General features: G+C 47.2%; 1 protein-coding gene across 13 annotated transcripts in view; it reads right to left on the minus strand.

The window, feature by feature from the left end:
- The window catches only part of DGKG (diacylglycerol kinase gamma), a 217,172-nt gene that overhangs the window by 89,792 nt on the left and 102,658 nt on the right, over positions 1 to 24,722 (minus strand). For all 13 annotated transcript variants that reach the window (XR_005792298.1, XR_005792299.1, XR_005792297.1 and 10 more), the window contains 4 exons: positions 23,235 to 23,320; positions 18,799 to 18,888; positions 16,574 to 16,734; positions 7,899 to 7,963 (listed from right to left, as the gene is read on the minus strand). Coding sequence is in view for 1 of the 13 variants with exons in the window: in XM_040481018.1 (XP_040336952.1) it covers positions 7,899 to 7,963; positions 16,574 to 16,734; positions 18,799 to 18,888; positions 23,235 to 23,320 (402 nt within the window). In the remaining 12 variants the exon portion in view is untranslated. The remainder of the gene's footprint in view (positions 1 to 7,898; positions 7,964 to 16,573; positions 16,735 to 18,798; positions 18,889 to 23,234; positions 23,321 to 24,722) is intronic.

Below are 24,722 nucleotides of genomic sequence, written 5' to 3' on the forward strand. Positions count from 1 at the left end.
AATGCACTCCCTGGTGGTCCTCTGCACTTGAGGATGGTTCTAACTGGTAGAACTGATGTCCTATGTTTGGTGCTTAAAGTGGTCTTTCTAGTTATTTCCCCCATTGATCTATCATGCAAAATAACCTAATTCCTCCTTCATGAGAAATACTTTTTAAATACTTGAGGTCAATAATCACTTCTCCCCAAGTCATCTCTTCTTTGGATGAAATAATCCCAGATTCAGCCTTTCCTTATAAGACATTAAATTCCAGCACTTTCCTGACCTCTTCCCTCTGGAAAGCATCCAGACTGTCAACACCCATTTGAGGACCTAGCCAGTTCTTACCTTGCTTTGAATTTGTGTGCTTTGATTTTCTTCCATGAGGTTATCACTCTGACCTTAACCCTTCTGAACTTGAATATATATTACATCTTGAGCTCTTTGATGGAAATATTTCTAAAAATCAATCAATCAATCAATCAATCAATACTGATAATTTTCGGATTATCTGGCCTAAAGACTTGAAAACATAGCCTGCTTTCAAGTTCCTTTTGATATTATCACAAACTGATTCCACTCTTTGTTGACATGAATCATACCTTTCTTGTTTTAGCCTAGCAAGGGCTAGAAGAAAATGCCTGTTAAGCTATAATAAGCTGGCAAACCAGCAACTTTGTAAGGAGCCTCGAGATATCATAGGCTGCTCCTGTGTATCAGTCTGAGAAGTTGTGCTATCTGTTCCAATGCACGGGGGAGACAGGAGGAAAATGAAGCAAATGTGAAGATTCAATGTGATTTCATCAGATTATTTAAAAAAACTGTGAATTTTTTTTAGGGCAGAGAGACCTGCTCACAAATATTCCTAACAGCCTCCTCAAATCTTTGACCATTCACAGCTCTAAATGACCCATGTTGCTATTCCCTTGTTTGTGCAAAGAATCGAGGGCTGACTGTAAACAAATAAGACAGCCAAAAAACAAACAAACAAACAAACAAACAAACAAAAACCCCAAAACCAAACCAAATCAAAACCCTGAACTTACGCAACTGCATAATGACGAATGCTTGGTGAAAAAAACATGAACCCATATTTCACTCATTTAACTCCCTGTGTCTCTTCCGAGGAAGGGTGTGGGGAGGGTGGGGAATAAAACATTTTTGTGGGCTAGTATATAAACATTCCAGTAATTAAGTACGCTGCTCTGTCAGAACTGACTTGAAGAGTCAAAGGCACTTGAACACAAGACACAAGGTTTGCATTTCCTTTATAAATACTTATGGGAGTAAGAGTAAAAATAGAAATGCCACAATCAACTTCATTTGGGGCTTTTCTGAATTCCAAATGTTTGAAAAAATCGTGTGATATATTGAGGGAAACAGGTGCAGACAGTTTGAACCTCCAGGTACTTAGGGCAGGTGTCTCTTGGGGTGCCAAGTAGTAGACAAGGAGGAACAAAACCAAATTCAGGGCACAGAATGAAGCTGCCAATGGTGAGGATTTTCCACGCTGCTGTGTCACTGCTGTTGTACCTTTATGCTTTGGGAAAGTCGAACATCTGGGCTGTAACACTGGGCTACCTCACAGGGCTCCTGGAAAGAATAACTTAGAATGGTTTCATTTTTTAGCTAAAAAAAGAAAATCTTATGTAAATGGTGATACAGTCTATGCTTGTGACTACAGAGCATACTACAGGTATTCAAGAGAGGAGGCCCTTTCATTTCCAGAATTGTATGATTTGAGCTTTGCCGGCCTCTATTTTCCCTCCCACAGAATATCTCTGTTAAATCCAAAGTAGGAGAAGAGGTGCTCAGTGGGTGAGGCAAGAGTCAGCATGAATGGAGGATCATCACGTCTCCAGTGTCTGACTGCCTTTGGCCAACCCCCTACCCACCAATGGTGCACTCCATGGTTCCAGCTGGTAAACCCTAGGTATCCATGGAGTCCACGGCACCTGCAACTTCCCCTTACTCACTCCCACCCTGTTTCTCCTGTTACCATGTCAGCTGGGGTCCGTGACCCCGGTCTTGATCCTGTCTCTAGCCTGAACTTGGAATCTCTGGTATTCAGACCCCACACCTCTGCCTCTTGAACACTCATGGAGCCTATAAAGGGAATTTTCTCTACAGATCCAATCCTGTAGAACCCAAATCAATCCTGGCCAATTGATGCTATCCTCCCATCCCCTAGGAGAGGGATTTGGACAGATTCAATGTATCACAGATGGGGTCTCCTCCAACTTTTAGTTGGCCTCCAACTTTTGAGCTCAAGGGCCATTCCAATAAAGCAAAGACCACTGATCGAATCCCACTAGCCACTGTATCAGAAAAGCCTTTTATTGGCAATTTATGGCGATGCTTTCCTCATGCTTGTCATTGAACAATTTTCAATAACATGTTTATTGATTACCTACTGTGTGCCATGAACTTACACATGATCTCATTATGCTTACAGCAAACTTGCAAGATTTTCAGGGGAGGAAGCAAAGGATTAAAGAGATTAAGTAACTTGCCCAAGGTCACACAGCTAGTAAGTGCCAGGGCCAAGTTTTGATGCCAATGTAGACTATACCCTGCCGCCTCATTCTATAAATATCTGTTAAGTGCTTAGTTATTTGCAAGATGTATTTCCAACCTGTTAAGGTCTCAGGCTACATTAGGGCTTCTGAGGGAACCCCTCATCAACTACTCCATGGGCCTGGTTCCAAGAAAGCTAACACTCCAGAATCTATTAATTACCCGAGGGCTTTTGGGAAAGGTGGTCAGCTTTTGGTAGGAATGAAGCACTGTTTCGGTCCCTTTGAAGGGCCTAACAGGAAATATCTTGCTTCAGCCTAAACTGCTGAGGGACATATTCAAGTGGATGGCACTCAACAGGTTTGGAATAACACATTCCTCAAGTGCTCTGAGTTTCTGACCAACAACGAAAAAATTCCACAGTTAGACTTCTCTTTCTGGATGCTCAACCACAGTGACATCGCAATTTGGTAGCTTTCATGTATATATCATATGTACACACATATAAAATGCCTCACAGAGAGCTAATCCAGAAACTTCATGGAGGACTGGTTCTTGGATATCGGGAAGACTTTAGTGGTATCATCAGCTCATCTGCTAATACTGACTACTGCCTGATTGAGGTACTGATAATCCCTGTCCTACTCCCTAGCTGAAGCCCTCTTTCCCCCATTCTTTTACCTTTATTGCAAACTTCCCCCATCCCTGTGAGTCCTAGCAAATGCGAGGTTTACTGAAAAAATAAATTCTTCTCTCCTTGCCAGGGCCAGCTCATGGGAGTGAAATCTGCATAGCTGCAAGGAGCCCCACACTTAGAAGGGCTCTGTACTTGTTTTAATTAATGCTCTGCTGTCACTGACTTGGAATTCTTAATAATTTTGAACAAGGGATCCTGTATTTAACATTGCACTGGGTCACACAAATCACATAATTGGTCCTGCTCTGTGCTGTGGACATTGAGATAGGGAGAAGAGTCATACCACATAAGTTAAGACTGGACGGTGTACCTGTTGTCCCCTTTGGACCTCGGCAGGCATTTTCCCATGAGAGGCAATCCTCAGGTGGATAGAGTTGATAAAAGCTCTACCCTCCTTACCCTAATATTTTCATCTCTAAAATGGGGATAGCAGCACTTAATTTGCATGTTATTCTGTTGAGTGGGATCATGCATATAGTACCCATCAGAGTGTTTGATATTTAATAAATGAAATCCACGGGAGATATCAGGTACAGAAAACAGAGTTTGAACTCTGGAGGAGCTAACTTAGAATTGCATCAGCTCTGGCGCTTAAAAAGATGCATGACTTGGAGCGCCTGGGTGGCTCAGTTAGTTAAGCGTCTGACTTTGGCTCAGGTCATGATTTCATGGTTTGTGAGTTAAAGCCCCACAGTGGGCTCTCTGCTGTCAGCACAGAGCTGGCTTTGGATCCTCTGTCTCCCTCTCTCTGCCCCTCCCCTTCTGAAGAATAAATAAACATTGGGGCACCTGGGTGGCTCAGTCGGCTAAGCCTCCAACTTCGGCTCAGGTCACGATCTTACTCTTACGGTTTGTGAGTTCGAGCCCCACATCGCGTCAGGCTCTGTGCTGACGGCTCAGAGCCTGGAGCCTGCTTCAGATTCTGTGTCTCGTTCTCTCTCTGCCCCTCCCCCACTTGTGTTCTGCCTCTCTCCATCTCTCAAAAGTAAGTAAATGTAAAAAAAATTTTTTTTAAATAATAAATAAACATTTATAAAAAAAAAAAAAGATGTGACTTCCGGTGGGTGACTTGGCTTCTCCCAGCCTCAGTGTCTTTATCTGTAAAATGCCTTTATCTAATATTTGCCTTGTAGGGTGATCATGGGATTTCAGTAATCTAATGTATTTAAAGAGCCTAGTTTATCACCTGGCACCTGGTAAGAGCTCAAAAAATAGTTGGTTTGGTTCCCTTATAACACCATTTCTGTACTCTAAATTCATTTACAGGTGATGTAGGGATACAACCATTAATTAGTGTCTTATACTATCCAAATTCTTTTATGCTATGTGACCTACAAAATGGGACCTCCTTGTATGTGAAAATCACTTTGTAAAAAATATTTGAAGATTATTCTTCCTTCTTTGCTAGACTGTGAATTCCCTGAAGGCAAGAACCGGGTCTTATTTACCCTTGTAGCCTAGAACACCTTCTAACACATGTTAGAATCCTCATTTAAATCAAATCTGTCTTCTGTATGTGTATGCCAACTACAAGATGATAATTTTCATAATATTCCTAAGTTAACAATGAATTATTAGCCTGTCGATGATTAGGATGTACAGTGTACCAAATACAGCCCCATCTCTGCCGTTAAAGGCCTTTCTTTTCCTTGCCCATCACACATGGCTCACGTTCCTGCATCCTTGGGTCTGGTTCTTGCTCCATTAACAAAGCTATTTCCAAGAGGGACATAACTCCGTTTTGTACAACCAGCTACCTTCTCTGGCAACAACCTGTGGGGAGAAGCCACTGGAGGAAGAATTTCCTAAAACCCCAACCAAAACTCAACCCCCCTTTAAGATTCAAAGAAGCCTCAGAATGGTGACTTTTAGCCATTTGAAGGCTATGGGTCCCTGTGAGAGCCTTCTCATTGTTATGGACTTTCTCTCCTGAAAATTGTACTCAATGTCTTACATACAATTTCAAAGTGTTTTCAGAGCTCCTGCAGCCTTTGTACCTCAGGTTAAAAATTCTTCTGAGAAGAAAACTGAATGAGCAATGTGAAAAATTCGAGCTTCCTGATAAATGCTAGCCCTGTTCAAAACACACTGCCAAGTTCAAAACAAAACAAAGCAAAACAAAACAAGTTACAACACCCTAGATTGAACCTCAGGGTTATCCCTGAGGGCCCAGGCCTGCACCTTAATGGTAAGGGCATCCAGCCAAGCAGTGACTACTCTCTGGAAAACCTAAGTTCAGCCGAGTAAAATGAAGCCTTGTTTGATAATATCGTTTACATTTCCAAATCCCGGGTATCAAGCTTTCTTCCTATCCCTTGTGGCCCTTCCTAAGTTTAGCCGCTGGTGTAATGGGGTAACCATGGCAACAACCACCTGCCTATTTAAAACCATCTCCAAAGCTAAATAAGGAAGCCTGGGGAAAATGGCTGCTCGCCTGCCTCTCAGTGGACAAACTGGGCACTCCTGAGTACTTTCAACATGAGCAAGCAGGCACAGGAGAAGCAGCATGGACTCAAAGTTCTTACTGGGAAGGGTTCTAGGACCTGTGAAACAGGGCCCACCTCTATGCCACTATGTTTCTGCTTACTTGCAGATACATAGATTTACACACAAATCTGGGTGCCTGGCATCCCAGGCCACCACACCACCTTGACCTCGACCAGGGCAAGGGTGTGCACCTCACTACAGAGTAGTCTTATTAATGGAACTGGGGGAGTGGGAAGGAAAAACAGTCACCAGATCACCAGGAAACGTGCAATTACAACTGTTTTTTTCTCCCCTGATAGAAGTATCTTTCTAATTGCGTTAATCATGTGAATAATTGAAGATGACTCTATTTATATCATACGTTGACCTATTGATTTCTGGAATATGGAGAAACTTCTCCCTCCCTCTGCTTCCTCACTCTCTACAAACTATAGGGGCTTTGCTTCTTCCCTGCCAAGAGACCAGCACAGCTTGCTCTACCCCAAGCATTCTGCCTTCTCTCACTCCTTGTTATCTTTTTGTACATTTGGTTCTTTTGGCCTGGGCAGCCCTTCTCTTTTTTGTCCACCTGGCAAATACATCCTTGTTTTCTGGTCTTGGCATCTGTATGGTTGGAAGCCCCACCACACCAAATTCCATGCCCTTGCTTTGTGTTCCTTCCCACAGGTTACCTCGATTCATATCACTTAACACAAGTCACTATGCATGTCTGCAGCACTGGATGGTCAGTCCCTACACATGGCTCTCCAAAACACCTACAGAACAGTGCCTGGCATAGAGTACATTTTCAAAAGCTAGTGTTGAATGGATGCATGAACAGAGCCCTTATGGATTTCACAAGCATATGGCATCTTAACAAGTACATGTGTATGACCATGCATAAGGATACCCCTGTGAAAAGAGGACCCAAAAAGTCTACAGCGGACAGAAGAGAAAGAAGATTTAGTGTGGATGTGAGAGTGACACAGAAAGTCAGCTGATCTGTGAGTCTGTGTTTGCAATAAGAGTGGGGCTGGACCCACTCTTAACAATCACCTGTTAATAGTGACTTGTGAGTTGGGCACAAGCTGTGTGAGACAGCCAGATGGAACAGAATGCCCACCCTAAGGACAGAATGCCCACCCTAAGGAGACGATGAGTTCAGCTATTGGATCCCACAGATCACTTTTCCTGAAGCTGAAGTATGTTACATTAAAGACTTTCTTTTTCCCAGTTAACCTCCCAGGCATTGAGGTCAGGGGAAAGGAGTAGGGATGAAAATGGTGGCGCTCTTTGGGAGCGTGAGGCTTTAAATAGAGGTCTTCAGACAAGGCTGGGCCTCTGCTGTGAAGAGGATCCTACCTGCTAACTAAGTCACTCCCTTCAGGCTCAGTCTGCATTCTTCCTACCCACCTGCTTGAGGGTGGGATGGGATCCAATGGTCATCTTGAAATGGCACAACAAAGAGGAAAAAAGATGGAGAACCAAAGAGAAGAAATAAAGAAGGAAGAATGGAGAAAGGTATTGCAACAAACCCAGGGGTAGCTATATGCCAGTCAAACTCACTTCTTGCAAATTCGCTCCTGCCAGCAAGAAGGGCTTAGTTTTGTTTGCAAAAGATCTGGTTTTCTCTCTTCTTGTACTTTTGGACCTAACATCCAGGCTACACACAGGGTGCACAGGCTGAGGCTGGAATGTGCTGGGCTCCAGGTCTCATAGCGCCAGCAGGGGCCTCCCTCTGCTGCCCCCTGCTGTCAGGGGACGCAGAGGCGCCGCCCTCCCGGCCCTCCGGTCTCCCTCCCTTTGAGACCGAGAGAAGCTGAGGCCCCTGCCCTTCTGCTTGCCCCTCCCCAGAGAAATTCCAGGGGGCTGGGGCTGCAGGAGCTTTCCGTCTAGAGAAAGCGGCCAAGCCCCCGAAGAGGGTTCCAGTTAGCCAAGAGCAGATCCCCACCCCTCAAGGCGGGCACGCCACGCCCTCCTTGCCAGCCCCGCAATCCCTCCCTCTGCGCAGCATCCTCTGGGAGGGGAGGGCAGGTTTCTGACAGTGTTTTCTGCTTGGAAATGGAAACCCTCCTTCCGGCGACGGCAACGTGGCAGGAAAGCGAAGTCCTTGGGCGGCCGGGCCAAGAACGTTTGGGTGAGAGCAGGTGGAGGGAGGCCTCTGTCTGGCCAGCGCTTCCAGGGGCGGGAGGGGCCAGCGGGCAGTGCAGCCAGGGATGCAGCCTTAGGGCACTCTTACCTGCTGTTGAATTTTTCAGGGTGCTTCTCTCTCATCACGTGGAATCTGTGTGCAATGGAAGCATCCTGAAAGGGAAAGAGAGGAAAGCAGACACCTGGTTAGTGGTCATGACCCTGCAATGCGGAAAGGAAAGGAAGCACACAGGCTCTCACTGAAATCCCCCAAACCTGAGAGTCCATGTCAGAGAGCAGAACTCGAGGCTCCCACAAAGGGTGAACACCAGGTCCAAGGTTAGGGGCTAAGGCCACCAATGCTTATAGAGCCTATGTCAGCCGACTCCTTGCAGCTTCCCCTCTCTGCCACAGTTCAGGGTGAATGAAGGGGACAGCCGCTGCCCTTTGAGGAGAGAGAGGGTGTCTGGGTGTGGGGGCAGCTGCAGTGCAGAAGCCCGCGTGTGGAGCTGAGTGTGAATTTCTGGAAATGCCTTGCCATATTAACTCTTTTAAAAAAATACTTTTTATTTTGGAATATTTTAAGACTCACAAGAAGTTGCAAAAATAGTACAGAGAGTTCCTGTATCCCTTTCACCCAGCTTCCCCCAATAACATCTTATGTAACTACAGTACATTGTCAAAACCAGAAAACTGACGTTGGTAGGTGCTGTTATATATTAACTCTAATCATCCATATCAGTAGAAATAATTAGTGGCATTGAATAACAGGCTTCGTGGATAATAAAAATATGTTTAAACTTCTGGCTTCTGTTTCTTGATCTCCACAGAAAGGACTTCCCCCAAGGCCAAGAGGAGTCTCACTACCACACTCGATGGACACTTTGCTGTCCTCCTATTTGCACACGCCTTTGCTGTGCTACTGGCCACCTGCACCTCAGAGCTCAGTTAGGAAGACTCCCATGATGCCATGCTTCCAGGCTCTCCATCCCCTGACCAGAACTTCTCAACCCTCAGTCCGTCTGCGGCCTACATTCATGGGCCATCTTGAGTTCTCATGCTTGTTTCTAGCATCTCTGATCCCTAGAACCAACCCTGAGCTTCAGACCTAAAATTGAGCTCATCTTTCCACCTCACACTTGGTCTTTCACTCTCATTAAGAGTCTCATCTTCCCACAGGAGAATGTGTTCCGCCCCTTTGCCACTCAGTCCTCGTGTGAACACGCTGGGTGCGGGCGGTGGGCTTTAGAAATAAACAGGCGAATTGGGCTGGGGTGGGGAGTGACACAGAAACAAGGGAGCTGACTCAGACACGTGCAGGAAAAACGCTACAGAAACTCATTTACTGGACCGCGTGGCTAAAACAGAACTGAAATTCCATTTCAGTGGATGCGTATTAATTCCGTTTCTTGATGCAGACTCACAAAAGATAATTTCTGACTGTTGTCATTATTCTTTTCACATCAGGAGGTAGAGTTCAGTGAAGAAGCTTTTTTGGCGCATGCGCTGTGTGTGGTGAAGAAACTACAGGCTAATGGTGAAGACAGAAAGTCCAGAAGCAAGTTAGGGGGCAAAGAGGGGCTTCGGTAATACTTAGCAGAGGAGCCCAGCCAGCTAGGAGCCCACTACAGAGGCAAGTTGAAGATACGGGCTTGGTTTGTGGTTGGCAAACACTGCCTGCTGAAATAATGTTCTGGGAATTTAACATTCAAGCTCTAGTTATGATTTAGTTTTTCCTTTAAGTCCCATGGAGGGTTGCAGGTCCTGGTTAGGCACCCACTGTGGACACGAGGCGGGCGATGCACAAAGGCCCTGAAGCGTCTATCCCCGGGGTGGGGGGTGGGGGGCGGCCTGTGCTGCTCCCCCAGGCAGCAAGGCCTTCGCTCTCCCTCCCGCGCTCTGAGCAAGTTTGTGAACACCCTGAATAAGATTCATGTGACATCTGTCAAATGCTTCTCTGGGATTCAAGAAAACATTTCATCTACTTGTGTTCTTTTGAAGCACTAATTTTCTTCTGTCAGGAAAAAAGAAAAGAAAGAAGGAAAACGAAAGAAAAAAGCCATCACATGTTGCCTGGCATGATTTGTACTTCACGACCCCCGCACACCCCCCCCACCCCCCCCCCCCACCCTCCACCAGGACTGTTGTGACTGGCTCCTGATTTTCTTATTCTCCAGAATCTGTGCACAGGCTTCCTACTCTCTGCATAGTTCTGATTATTCGGAGTTGTTTTTTTTTTTTTTAACTATGTTTTGCAAAGCTGCTTTTCACAGAGACCAGCCTTTACCATATTATTAGTTAAGCATGTGGTTCCAATATAATCGCTTGACAAATACACAGAGTAGCAGGGGAGAGCTGAGCAGTTCCTTTGCTGTTCAGTCTTGAAAAGGCCATGCTAATAAAGACTGACTCTGACCATGTTTCTCTACCTGGAGATTTACCTGCGCCTTCTGTTGAGTTCTGTGCCGGGCACTGAGCTGGGTGTATTTACATTCAATCGTGATTTCTTTTAAATTTTGGAAGCCAGTGCTACAATGAGTCAAACCCTTTCTTGGTAATAATGACAGCAAAATGAGACTTCTGTTCTGAAGGGACAAGGGGACCAGCATTGCAATGATGGCATTTCTGAAGGCCACACGCTCTGGGGGCCTTTCTATGAGGTTTTGGGTACAGAAAAGAAGATGGGTGGTGCTTTCCTGAGCTAAAACTAAAAATCCAAAAGATTTTTCCGCCCCTTCCAAATATAAGCAGCAGTCATTTGGACTCTGAGACATTTGGATGTCTGGGCCAGTGCTGTCCAAAAGAAATAAATAGAAAATTTCCCAGTAGCCACATTAAAAAAGTGAAAAGAAAAGGGTGAAATTAATTTTAATGATATATTTCATTAACAAATATTATCACTGCAACATGTAGTTAATATAAAAATTATTGAGATATTGGGACACTTGGGTGGCTCAGTCGGTTAAGTGTCTGACTCTTGATTTCAGCTCAGATCAGGATCTCACAGTGCGTGAGTTCGAGCCCCACATCAGGCTCTGTGCCGACAGCGCAGATCCTGCTTGGGATTCTTCCTCTCTCTCTGCCCTTCCCCTGCCTGTACTCTGTCTCTCAAAATAAAGAAATAAAACCTTAAAAAATGGAGATATTTAAAATTCTTTCCTACTACATTTTTGAAATTTGGTGTATGTTTTGTACTTATAGCATCTCTCAATTTAGACTAGGACCATTGCAAGCACACCATTGCCTCGTGTGGCTGACGGCTACCATACTGGACAAATGCAGGTCTAAGTCACTTTGGCAGCTTACATTGATAAAAAGACAAAGAAGATAATAAACCACATCATTTGGAACCTGGCTTGTTCTGAAAACTTACGGCAGGTTGGAGGATGAAAAAGAGTGCAGACCCCTTGTCCAAGACATCTCTCAGTGAGTCCCGTTGTCTTAGTACCTGCATGGCTCTCACAGGTGACAGACAAGAACATGACACTGAGGAAACCCAAAAAGTTGCAGGGAAAATGATAACTTTTTGATAAAATCCCCAACGGGGAGGAGGCTCATCATGGTGGAGACTTAGCTGGTGAAGCCTGAGAAATACAATCTGGAAGGGGGAAGATGGTGTGTGGGTTAGCGTGATGCCTGTGGCCTCTCCTTGGCCCCTGGGTTCCCCTAGCATCAGAAATAGATTTCATTGAATCAAGGGATTAGCTGTTCACTCCTCCTGTTAAGGCCCAGTGAAAGCAGAGCCTTTGAGGTATTTGGAGTTACACATACCCCAGGCATTATTTCACAGTCCCCAACTTCCTGTCACTGATACCTGGCCATCCTGACATTTCTGCAAATCCAAAAATAAAGACCAGGGACGAGGAGGCCAGAGAAGCCAGAGGAAGTAGCAGCCTGAATGACTATGTTTAAAATCTCCTGCCAATGGATGTTATCAGTTAGGGGGACTGAGAGGGCCAACTATCCCAGTTCTTCACTGGGAGTGGGCCGGCATGTAAGTAGGTGATAGAAATGTGGTGGCACTGAGGTCACAGTCACTCTCTAGATGGGCCAGGAGAGTGTGTGTCCTGTTTATCCCTCCATGTATTACATGGATTCTGTTGGCACCAAGGGGACCAGGTGAACTTGTCAGGGCAAAATCTTTACCACCTGGGGCCACCAGAGCAGCAGTCATTGTCATTGCCTTCATACACACAAGGCAACAGACATCTGTTATCAGTTAAGATATTCCAGGTCCTTCAAAAGAGGCAAGGACTTTGCAAGGCTCTCTTTGCCAAAGGAATCTGACTCTAATTATCACAAGGAAGTAAATTGTGGGTTGGTTTACATACCTACTTCTCCTCTTACAAAGTTTGGGAAGTCAAACAGGGAGGAAGAGCTTCTGCAAATGTCAGCTCCAGATTCTGTTAGGGTTGCGTGTTGGCTACTTGTTTTCTCAAGAATTTCCCTTTCCAACTTTTAAAGAGCGAGCATACAAACCCAGCAAACATTTTATTGAGAGAAGCCTAAGGGTATACCAAGGAGATAAAAAACAGTCCTGGTTCCTCACTGCTTCGCAATAGAATGTTAAATACGCACAGGCTAAAGGTGTATGAAAACAATCATGAGAAAGATACTGTGAAGTTCTTTATAACTTGAAAGATGAACGGATTGGATTATTATAAGTCAGTCCCAGGCAAATAAATACCCTGCCCACTGAGTGTGATGGAGAATCTGTTTGTATGCATTTCCTTGGGGGACAATGAGATGGTCTTCTTTTCCTTCCTCCTGTCCCTCCACTTCCTTCCTTCCTACTTATTTGTAAGAATGAATTAAAACCATCATCATCATGGCTCTTGGGATTACGGCTAGGTTATCTAGTTAATGTGAGGCTGTTTATTCCTTTTTGGTGTGTTTATCTATCTGGTCAGGAACTACTAAGCGAGTGAAATTTTTTGCATATGGCACCGTGTAGAGACAGACCAAGAGGTATCAGGAATCATGTTTTCGCAGCCAGAGTTGAGTGTGTTAAGAAAGAGAAGATGCGGGGCTAAAGACTCTGAAGGCAGCCATGGCTGTAAGCTGCCATCTAGAAGTTTCTAGGCCGGGCACCCAGCCCTGCTACTCAGCTCTCCCGTTTGTCTGGCTGCTTATAGAGGCTGGGTCCCCTCCTTTCTATCATTTTTCCCCTTCATCTAGCTCAGTTCCGGTTTCTGCTCCTGTGTAGGTCCACTTCCTTTGGCCATTCTTCTCTGTTCTGATGGGGTGTCTCCACTCACTGAAGACTTTGTTGGGACCATCCACATCAGAATTCTGTCAGAGGCCTGTTAAAAATGCCAACTCGAAGACCTGGCTCAAACCAACCAAATCAGAATACAAACTAGGATCTGTCATGGGGGCGGAATTTACATTTCTGACAAAGGGCACTGGTGAGCCCTCACACACTGGATGTTGAGACTCCCCCCACGGTGTTGCTGTGAGGGGAAGCATTTGAGGACAGAGGGGGCTGTGCAGAGGCCCCATGGCTCGTGGTCCACAGCTCAGTGAGCTCTGGTGCTCGACGCTCACTCATGGTTCCAGCTCCACTCACCAGCTGCTACCTGTCTCCTTATTGTTCTAAGCTACAGTTCCTCCTGACAAAGTGCCAAAGGATAATGCCTATACCTACCAACAGGGAGCTGTACCTGCCATGCAGTAGGCACTCAATACCTGTTAGCAAGCTATACCCTGGTTACTACAGGAAAAAGACACAAGTGTTGGTGAAACTGTAATGATGGGAAGCCCACGCTCCAGAAGGCTCCCGAACACCAGATCTGTCAGGCAGGTCCCACTGGCAACAGCTGAAGGCTGCGTGTTCCCACTGGGGGAAGTGGCGCCTGAGTTGGTGGTCCACAAAGGAGAGAGGCCTTTAAGCCAAGAAAAGGAGCGAGGGGTCCGCCTAGGTCACTGAGGGGACAGCTGGAAGAGGCCTAGGGAAAGGTGTCTCCCCCACCTGATGCCAGGAGAACTGTGGAGATAAACCCGATTGGGGCACAGAGCCCCCTTAATATGCTGCCAGTCCAATCATCCAACCTCTCAGACCCTGACCGTGGGTACAGCGATACCTCTGTCTTCTGTTGTAGTCACAGAAAACCAGTGCTGACTTAGGAGTCAGAAAATGAAAGCAAACCCCTCCATTTGACTCTCTGTTTCCTCACCCACAAAATGGAGAGAATACTGCCCTTCAGTGTAGTTGTAAGAATAAAAAAAAAAAACTATAAATATGGTAAATTTGAAATCCAGTAAATACAACATATTTTAAAACATCCTTCCCTCTTCCGTGGCTCCTCTCTTAGTCTTTTTTTTTTTTAATTTTTTACATTTATTTATTTTTGAGAGATAGAGTGAGACAAAGTGAGAGCAGGGGAGGGGCAGAGAGTGAGGGAGACAGAATCCGAAGGAGGCTCCAGGCTCTGAGCTGTCAGCACAGACGTGGGGCTTGAACCCATAAACCGTGAGATCGTGACCTGAGCCGAAGTCAGACACTCAACCTACTGAGCCACCCAGGTGCCCTTCTCTTAGTCTTCTTATTAAAAAACAAAATCCTGGGGCTCCTGGGTGGCTCAGTCGGTTAAGTGTCCGACTTCGGCTCAGGTCACGATCTCATGGTCCGTGAGTTCGAGCCCTGCGTTGGGCTCTGTGCTGACAGCTCAGAGCCTGGAGCCTGCTTCGGATTCTGTGTCTCCCTCTCTCTCTCTGCTCCTCCCCCGTTCATGCTCTGTCTCTCTCTGTCTCAAAAATAAATAAACATTTAAAAAAAAAAGCATTAAAAAAATAAAAAATAAAGTAAAAAAAAATCCTTTCCTTAAACCTGCTCTTCCCCCAAGCTACCTATTATTTTCCCCTTCTACTTCCTTTTTCTTTTAAAGCCACCAACAATTTCAAAGGAGGCACAGGTGAGGATGGCTGACAAGCAAAGGTATCACACAATCTGGGCCTAGGTGGTTGGTTTGGAGGGACTCATTTGCATATGAAAGTGGGCAGCTTAACTGCAAAGGTGGGGAAACAGAGGAAAGACTGTAAGGCACGGGGTGCCTGTGTCATTCCCAGCCCTCACTAGTCAAGTGTCCTGAGGCCCCATCTGTAAAATGGGGACTGTGGGGACAATGATACCCACAGGACTGTGATGAGATTGCAATATATAAGGTCTAGTGTAGAGGAGAGCACATAATAGGTGCTCAATAAATGCTAGTGTCTTTGTTGCATCCCCCTCCGAAACCCTAGCTCTATCTATGGAATAGATGGTTCTCTTTTCTCCCCGATCCCATTCTCAACAGTTTGGGAAACTGTCCACACCAGTCCTCTTATGCCCAGAAGCTGAGTTCAGTAAAACACACTAACTGAGTTGTGCTAGATGTGCTGGGGGCTGGAGGAAGAAAGAGGAGTGTGGCACTATTCTTGTGCTCTGTGTGTGTGTGTGTGCTGGGGGTTGTGTTAGAGGGGTGTGTTGGGTGTATGTGTGTCAGGGGTGTTAGGGGTGTGTGTTGGGTGTATGTGTGTTGTGTATATGTGTATTGGGTGTGTGTGTTAGGGGCATGTTTTGCGTGTAATGTGTGTTGGATGTGTGTGTGTGGGGGGGAGTGTTAGGTATATGTGTGTTGTGTGTGTGTGTTTTGGGGGTATGTGTCAGAGGAGTGTGTTTGGTGTAAGTGTATCGGGAGTGTGTGTTAGGGGTGTATGCTGGGAGTATGTGTGTTGGGTGTGTTGGGGGGTGTGTATGTGTGTTGGGGGTGTGTTAGGGGTGTGTGTTGGGTGTATGTGTGCTATGTGTGTGTATGTATGGTGTGTGTGTGTATGTACCTTGCAGGTGTGTCTTAGGGAGTATGTTGGGTGTATGTGTGTTGTGTGTGTGGTGTGTGTGTGTGTGTGTGTGTGTGTGTGTGTGTGTTGGGGATGTGTGTTGGGAGTATACTAGGTGTATGTGTTGGGCGTGTGTGTTAGTGGGGTATATTGCGTATATGTGTGTTGGGTGTGTGGGGGGGGTTGGGGTGTGTGTTAGGGGGGTGTGTTGGGTGTATTATGTTGGGGTGTGTTTGTGTTGGGAGTGTGTGTTAGGGCAGTGTGTGTGTGTGTGTGTGTGGGTGTGTGTTTGTGGGGGGCGTCTGTGTATTGGTTGTGTGTGTGTGTTGGGGGTGTGTGTTAGGGCACAGTAAACCAATCCCTTCAACTTAGTGCAGAGACTGCACTGATGGGGTGAATGCAAAAGGCTGTGGAAGCACCAAGGAGGAGAATGGAGCTCAGCTGAGAGGTCGGCTGGGAGGAGACACCCCCAGAGGTTCATGAGCACCTGGAGTGTAGGAATTCAGTTGAGCCCAGGCGAGAGAACAGAAGAGAAGGAATTCCGACAGCTAAGCCAGCCAAGCCAGCTTGGGACCACATGGTTCTCCTTGGAGGATCAGAATTCTCCATTCTGGAAGCTTGCATGAGAGTCTTCTCCTGACCTTGCCCCTTGGTTATTTCCTGGTGTTGCTTTTTTAAAACTGTTTCAAATCATCCTAAGGGTAAGTTTGTTTTTCAAAAAATTTCTTATTTTCTTTTGTTCGTTAAAATTATAGGGGAAAGAATTTTCTCCATAACCTAGGGCTTGGGACCTTCAAGGTGTCTATGCCTAGGCCAGATGCAAGGATCCTTGGACCCAAGTTAAGACTGGGGGCAGCTGACAGAGCTAAAGAGCAGGGACTCAGAGGGGGACAACAGAAGACCAGAACCTTTTTGCCACCCAAACATTTCTCTTCCATGCAGAAAGGCAATCCTTGACCAACTCACCACACCAATGGAGAAATAGTTGTTCATGATGTTGTACGGGACCTGGTCCCCATTCTCCACCTCTTCTCTGGGGCTGACTTCCAGATGCCAGCGGTCTAGCATCACCAAGGGGCTCTGCTCGATGTCCTTCAGGATTTTTGTCAAGCTGCCCCCTTCATAACCTGTGGAGCATGGCATTACATTTGTCTCCAGAGCAAAAAGGCTAAGTTGTTGTTGATGTACAGGCAGCTGTTAGGGCAGGGAACCCTGTGGGCATCTGTGATCAAGAGACCCTCCGCCTGCAACCAGTGTGTCTGGGGGCCAGAGAGAGTTATGTTCCCTGAGCCATGGAAAAGGACAGAACAATAGGGCATAGAAAGAAAATGGGAGATTTGGAAGCCAAAGTAGTCAGGGTAGTGGTGGGAGCTGGCCAAAGTGGGGCAGGCTTATGTAGTTAAAAGAAACCCTAGAGAATTATTGGGCTGGGTGGGAGAACACAGGACAAGAAAGGGTTCATTCCAGGACTTTGTTATGTTGCAGATGGACAGTATGATAGAGTTTTAAGATGGACCCCACTATCCCTGCCTACCCCAGCCCCTAGGTGTACACCCTGCAAAACTCCCAGGACTTATAAATAAGATAGGACAGTCACTGCCATGACTAGGGATCTTATATGGCACAGTTGACTTTAAGCAAGGGAGATTACCTGAGTGGACCTGACCTAATCAGCTGAGTCCTTAGAAAGGACTGGGCTGTTCCTTAAGAAATAGATTCAAAGCTTGAGAGGGATTCTCAAGGGAGAATTCTCCGATGCTGGCTTTGAAAATGGAGCAATTAATCTGTCAAGGAAAAAGGAAGCCTCAGGGATGTGATAGTGGTCCCAGCTAACAACCAGCAAGGAAATAGGGACTTCAGTCCTACAGCCAAAAGACTCAATTCTGCCAACAACCTGAATGAGCTTAGCAAACTCTCTGTCCAGAAATTCCAGAGAAGAGCACAGCCTGTCCAACACCCTCATTTCAGGCTGGGAGGCCCTGAGCAGAGAACCCAGTCACGCTGTCACAGGCCTTCTGACTGACAGGACCATGAGCTGACAAATGGCTGTTTTAAGCCTCTATATTTATGATAATTTTTATGCAATAGAAAAGTCGTATAGAAAGAGAATTGTAAGTCATGAGAGGTTAGTGGGAGAGTCAGTCTTTCCTTTCAGATAACACTTCTGTGTTCCTGCGTACTACCTTCAGGGCAACCTTGAAGAGTATTTCCACGTTGCTAGTTTGGTCAGCTCCCTAGGGATGCCTCACAAGATAGCAATGGTAGTCACCACGTAGTTAAGGGCCTGGGGGCTCTCTGGGAGCACAGGGCTGTGCTTACTGCATGACATTTGTGCTGAGCTATGCTGCCTAGATGCACAGAGCATGGGGCTATATTCTGCTTCCTCCCCTGGAACAGAGGGCTCTTCCCTCGCCTCAGTGTGTGGCTGAAGACATCAGTTCCTGCCGACTTCCTTTTGGGCTGGCTCCTGCTTGATCTACCCCTGCCACCAGGCATATACCCAGCTCCGAACACTGACCGCTGCCTGGCCTGGCTTTGAATTCTCTCTGAACGCATCAGCCATCTGGAATCCCACCCCAGTTCTGCCTGCCAGACTGCTCGGTCCCTTCCATGTGCTGCCCTGGCCTCTCTGTTTTCTGGAGCATTCCCAGATCCATGGGTTCTATTGCAGTTTACAGAGTTCTCTGTAGCTCTTGCCTCTTGTCCCATAAGCCGGTCACTAGTTTGAGATCCCCCACAGGGGGATTTCAAAAGGAGCGCCAATGGACGTGGAGCCTATGATGATCTGGATGCCCCTGGCAGCTGGCAGTGTAGCTTTTCAGTTTGCATTCTGAATCCTAGTTCAGAAGAATAGCAATAATTTGCAGAGGAGGGAATTTTATTCAGAAAATGCCTAAGTGTGCCCCTACTCAAGCGAGTACTGTGGGGGGAGATAGATGAGACTACCCTAAAGCCAAGTAGGTCCTGCCAGGGTAGGCAGGCTCTTCGCTGATAGTTTCAGGGAGATAGTAGACATATTGAGGGGTAAATGCAGATCTCAGCAGGATGCGGAAGGCAAGGGAATGGTCATGGAGTAGATATGACTCTGTGGAATGTAATTATTAAAAGGGAAGTTGAGCCTAGCTCTGCAGAGCATCCCTTGAAATTGGAGTGCTTGTCCCCAGGGTAGTGCCACCTGCATGCACACTCACCTCCTCCCCAGCGGAGACAGCGGGCCAGGTCATTTCCTGTTCCAAGAGGCAGGACAGCCACCGGTGGATGCTTTGCGAAGTTGGCCTTATCTGCAGCCCATGCAGAGGAAGAGAAAATCATATGCCACTGGATTACAGAAACTTTGGGTTATCTATCCTTGATCTTATGCTTCAACCCTTCCATAGCATTCTTTGCTTGAATAGCTCCATGATGGAGAGAGAACACACTACCTCCTAAAGCTGTCTCTTCCATCTGCAGCGTGTGAACCACTACTAAGGATTCTTTCATATTGAGCTGACGGTCTCCGTGTAACTTGCACCTGCTTATCCTCATTTCACCCAAATTCTGTCCTTTGGGGTGACAGCATACACCTTGAAAACAGTAGTTCCGTAATCATAACGAACACTTTCTCCATTTATCCCTCAGACAAACTCTGCAAGGTATTATTATTCTCCTCACAGATGAAGAAGCTGAGGTTCAGAGGGGGAAAGTAAGTCCAGAGTCAGGATCCAAATCCAGATCTCTGTGCTCCCAAGCCCAGTCCCCTCCTTGCTTCAGGGGCTAGGCAGGTGCATGGGCAGTAGAACAGCTGAGTCTGAGAAATCAGGGAATAGTGGGGCCTTTTGGAAACTGAAGCTGCCTCAGGTAAAGTCACGCAGGTTCAAAGTTTAAAAATAATATTGCGTCTGACAAACAAAACCTCAAGGTGTCATTTGGCACCCAGGTACCAGTTTGTCACTTCTGCCCACCCTACCCCAGACTTGCAAATACACAATCCCTAACCTTATCTCCCGTGCTGGTTGTGAGGGAGCATCAGACTGAAACATCAGAGAAAACACAGCAGAACACGTGTGGTCTAATCTGGCTGCGGGTCTACAGCAACATGTTGGCTACCCTGAGAAAGCTGGAGCAGGCACGGGCACCCACTGGGCTCCAGGGGGCGCCACTGACATAAACTGCGGCACGCTGTGGGGCCTGGGGATGTGAGTAACGCTGTTTGAGGAGTGTGGGTGGGGGGAGGGGTGATGCAGGAATCAGCAAGTGAGGCTAATACTAGGGCTGTCGCAGCAAAAGGGGAGTTCATAGGTCCCCCGGGTTCTCTGACTTATGCCGGAAATGGCGGAGCTCAGGCAAGACCTGGGGCTGAGATCATCACCAGGAGGTGTAAGTTGGGGGACAGAGCAAAGCGATGGACTCTGCCATGGTTCCCAGAACACACGGTCTGCATTTATGCCTCCCTGCCTTTGTACAAGCTGTGCCTTTTACTTGGAAGGCCCTTGTTTCCTTATGTCTGCTCCTTCTGTGGTCCCCATCTTCATGCATTGAGGCTAGAAACCCAGATGTCATCCGAGGTTTTTCCCTCTTCCTCACCCTGCTCAGTTTCCACATGCTCTTTCCTTAATAGATCTGTCCACCGTCTCTTCTAGCTATTCCTATGGCGATGCCTGAGCTCCCCGACGTGATTCCTTCCTCCTGGTCTTAAAGCAACTGCCTCCTCTCTGCCTTCCCAGCCTCAGTTCCCCCAGTGGCTCTCCACACCTTCAAGGCAGGCTGTCCCTGAGCTGGAGCCTGAGCACTGCAGTCCCCTGGTCTCTGCTTTCCCTCTGTCGTGGCTGCTCCCATCATCTCCAACATGGTACTGGGGTCTGCCTTCCACTCTGGCCTCCTGCTGCTTGACATGTCAACCATGCTTAAGTTTTTCAGTGCCTTAAGTCATAGGCTCTCTGTTGCTTAGGTGCTGCCTCTGGGAGACCCTCCCTGCTTGCCCTAGTCTGGGCTAGGTGCCTCACCAGGAACAATCTCCCAATTGACTCTTGTAATTGACTACTCACTTGTTGCCTCAATGTGCTGTATCCTCCCTGGGGGAACTATATCTCATCCACCACAGTATCTCTGCATACATTACAGAAGGCCTACTATGTACTGGTGCTGTGTTGGGTGCTATGACTCTAATAGTGGGTCAAAGTGCCAAGACACAGGCTGTCATGATGCTTACAGTTGAGAGGGAGAGACAGATATTAATGAGGTCTTCATCTAAATGAGGCATAATTTCACACTTATACTGGAAAGGGAAAAAGTGTGATCATATAATAAGGTGACTGAGGTTGGATCCTCTGAGGAAGCTACACTTTGGCTGAGATCTGAAGTAGAAGTTGACCAAGGAATGGCCAGGGAGCATACCAGACAGGAGGAACCACTTGTGCAAAGGCCCTGTGGTAGAAGGGAGACTGGTATATTCAAGGGTCCGAGAGAGGGACTGAGTGGCTGGAGTCCAGAGAGAGAAGAATGGAGGTAGGAAGTAAGGCTGGAAGTAAGCAGCTGCTGCAGCACGAGGACCTTATAGACCATTTGAAAGGTTTTTGTCCTTATCCTAAGAGTACTGGGAAGACACTGATGTGCTTTACACACATCATGAACCCACGGACATTCAGGAAAGACCACTCCGGCTACAGAGTGAGTATAAACAGATCAATGGGAGGACCAACACAGGGTGGCAGAAGGCACTAAATAAGTAATTTAACATTCCTGAATGAATGAATGAATGAATGAGCATCATGCAGTTATTCCTTCCATGACTGTTTCTTCTCTTCAGGTTGCCAGCCTGTTACATGACCTTTCTTCTTCCAGTTTTGGGCAGAGACTTTCCCCCGTGTTCTCTGGAATAGCTATCTCATAGGAATAGCTACAAGAGACGGTGAAGTGAGATGAATTGTATCAAGTCACCAAAGCCTACATTCTCCTTCGTGATGGAGAGGGAACCGTGTGAGCGGCTCCCAGGACTGTGGCCATCCACCCTTTGCTGATCAGCTGTTCCTTCCTCGGCTCCCAGAGGAAGGGAGGATGCCTCCCCACTCCCACAAACAACTCCAGAGCCGGAGGTGACAGGAGAGCGTGGGTGCCTGTTTCGCAGGGTTGTATCCATGGTAACTGAAGTGCCTGTGGGGAGCCGGGTGTGGTCCCACCCTTCCTGGTGGTCTGCTTACGACCCCCAGAGGCACCGCCTTCCCTGCCCCAGTCGGGGTCTACCCATGCCCATCCCTGACTCCTCTCTTCCTCTCATCCTGATGGCTCCATCTTCCAATGCTATCCAGAAGCCAGCCGACCACTCCTCATCACTTCCTCTGTGTCTCCTGTTGTCCAAGCCTTGGTCACTTCTCACTTGGGGTTGCTTCAGGTGCCTCCCGCAGGTCTCCCTGCTTCTGCCCTTTTCTCACGACCCGCTGTGTACTTTTGCTCGAAACCGTCCAGCATCTTGGGACATTTCTGGTATGAAAGCCATATTCTGTTTACTGCCCTACACGTCCTAGTGACCTGGCCCTGTGCTATCCCAGCTTCATCCTCTGCCATCCTTCCCTCACACGCTCCGTTCCAAGCACGCTCTGCAGTCCTGCTGCCTTCAGCAGCCTGGCTTTGCTCCTACCTCAGGGCCTTTGTATTTGCTGTTCCTCCTGCACAGACTGCTATTTCCTCAAGTATCCGCATGGCTCACCTCTCCTCCAGGTTTCCATGCAAACATCGTCTGCTATGTGATGTCTTCCCCAAACACTCAGTCTTAGATCGTAGACCACCCCCAACCTTACCCCTGCTGGGCTCCTTGCCCCATCCCTGCTGTGTTTTTACCACCTTCCGCATGCTGTATGTTTCTCTTGTGTTTTGGTTTTTGTTTGCTTGTTTGCTTGCTTATTGCCTGTCTCTTCCGTCTAGAAAGGAAGCTCCGCAAGGGTGGGATTTCCATCTGTTTGTTCACTGTTGCATCTCCAGGGCCTGGACAGAGCATGGTACATGGAGGTGCAGAGGCAGTATTTGTGGAAGGAGTGACAGGCAATTCCAGAGTTAGCCCCCATCATCTGCAGAGGATGAGATGTCCACGGACCCACAGATCCAGGCAGAGCTGGACTGAAACCCAGGCCTCCTGATTCCCAGCCTGGGCCCTCCCCACTGCCCTTCTAATCTCAGCATATTGGACACAGCCCAGCATGACCTTTCTTTGCTTGCACTGATCTGCACTTTCTAGACATGCTTTCTGGACTCAGGCTGCACGTGCGCAGCTCAAGGTGATTTGGCCAGGCTACACACCTATGCTTAATTCTCTGGCCTTTATCCACTAACCCGGGTCTGCTTGGAGACCTAGTCCTGCCCTCCCTCTCCCCCTACCAGCTCCCCAATTTGGCCTGTCCTACCACCGTCCAAAGCCCAGCCATGTTTATGAGGCAAGACCTGAAACTAAACAGTTAATCTGTACCTGTCCTTCCATTTCTTTTTTTCACCCAAGGTAGATACAATGGTCAAGCACTGTAGTCAAGCAATGGCCCAAGAGTGGAAACAAGGATGAACCAGACATGGCTCCATTTCTCTTTCCTGTGTATTACCTTCCTCTGACTTTAAACATGCCTACAATAAATAAACTCTAAAGCCCCTCCCAGCCCCTTCTTACCAATGCAATCCAGAATCCAGCCAACTGTCCCATCTCCTCCACAGGCTAAAACACGGAAGTCTGGAGTATCACGGAAAAAGTTCAACCTGGGAAGTAAAAGGCCAAAGCGGTCTTATTTACTAGGTTGTGGTGGACATTTGACACTGCTTGAGTCAGGGTCTCCCCTGTTCCCTGGGAGTACGTTACGGCCCTGATTCCTTTTGGGGTTGAAAGGGTCACTTAGCATTCTAAAACCAGAACTTACAAGGGAAGCAGTACCACTAGAGTATAGAGAAGAATCCTGGGGAGCCGTCCTTGTATAAGGAGAATATTACTCAACATTCCACACGAACAAATTGGTTTTCTAGAAATTCTTTACTATTTGTGCAGAGGCAGCCATAGTTTGCTTATTTGGGCACCAATACAACCGACCCGCAACGTCTGGACTCCTCTCTGGCTTTCCTGCCTGTTCTGTCCTCACAGACTGTCCTCTAATTCAGGTGCCCTGAACTAGTGGATATTCAGCCCACTGTTCTGAGGGCCCAGACCCAAGGGGAGTGAGCACCATCCCTCCGAGGCCTTCACCTTTTAGAGTAGGGCTCTTTTTTTTTTTTTTTTTTTATGTTAGTTTATTTTTGAGAGAGAGGGAAAGTGCAAGGGAGGGGCAAAGAGAGAAGGAACCAGAGGATCCAAAGCGGGCCCTGTGCTGTCAGCAGAGCCCGATATGGGGCTTGCACTCACAAACCATGAGATCATGACCTGAGCCAAAGTTGGACCCTTAACCGACTGAGCCACCCGGGCGCCCCTAGAGCAGGGCTCTTTACCTGGGGCCCAGAAACCTCTAAGAGGTCTGTAGATAGAAACCAGAGTGCCACGCACATGGAGGAGAAAATGTTACACTCTTACCTTTCCTAAGCCCTGAGATTTAGCCTCTCCTTCAATTATGAAAGTGGGCAACAAATCACACAGGTATTAACACTACCTGCGACTTTGTTAGAAAGTCAAAACCACAGGTATTTTAATGTTTTATCACAGTTGTGGCAGCTGCCCCCTACTATCACTTATGCTCATCTCTGCTTTTAATTAATAATAGTTATTCGACCAGTCTCTGGATCTTGCCAAAAATGTGTTAGTAAATCACATATGTTCCCATGTCACATACTCGTGTTTTTAATAATTTTGAGGACTGTCTTTTCAGTAGCATTAGTGTCCCTGGCAATCCTCTACGTTTCATTTTATACCCTAACAAGTATTCGGAGAAGAGGTCCATTGGCTTCATCAAACTGCCAGATGGGTTTCTGGCACAAAAAGGCACAAAACCTTTGCTTTAGAACAAGTGTCACCTGTGAACACACCGGGGTGGGACTCGGGAACTGAAGCTCAGAGGTTCCCCCTTTGCCCGGCCTGGCGGTCTGAAAAGACCCCTGGCTTTCTGAGTCACTGATGCGTCTGTGGGCGAATCAACATTTCCTCCCCTCCCCATCCCTTGCAGAACTCTGCTCTCCTTTA

This window comes from Herpailurus yagouaroundi, unplaced genomic scaffold (genome assembly GCF_014898765.1).
Source record: "Herpailurus yagouaroundi ecotype Mexico unplaced genomic scaffold, PumYag 159, whole genome shotgun sequence".
Taxonomy (NCBI): domain Eukaryota; kingdom Metazoa; phylum Chordata; class Mammalia; order Carnivora; family Felidae; genus Herpailurus; species Herpailurus yagouaroundi.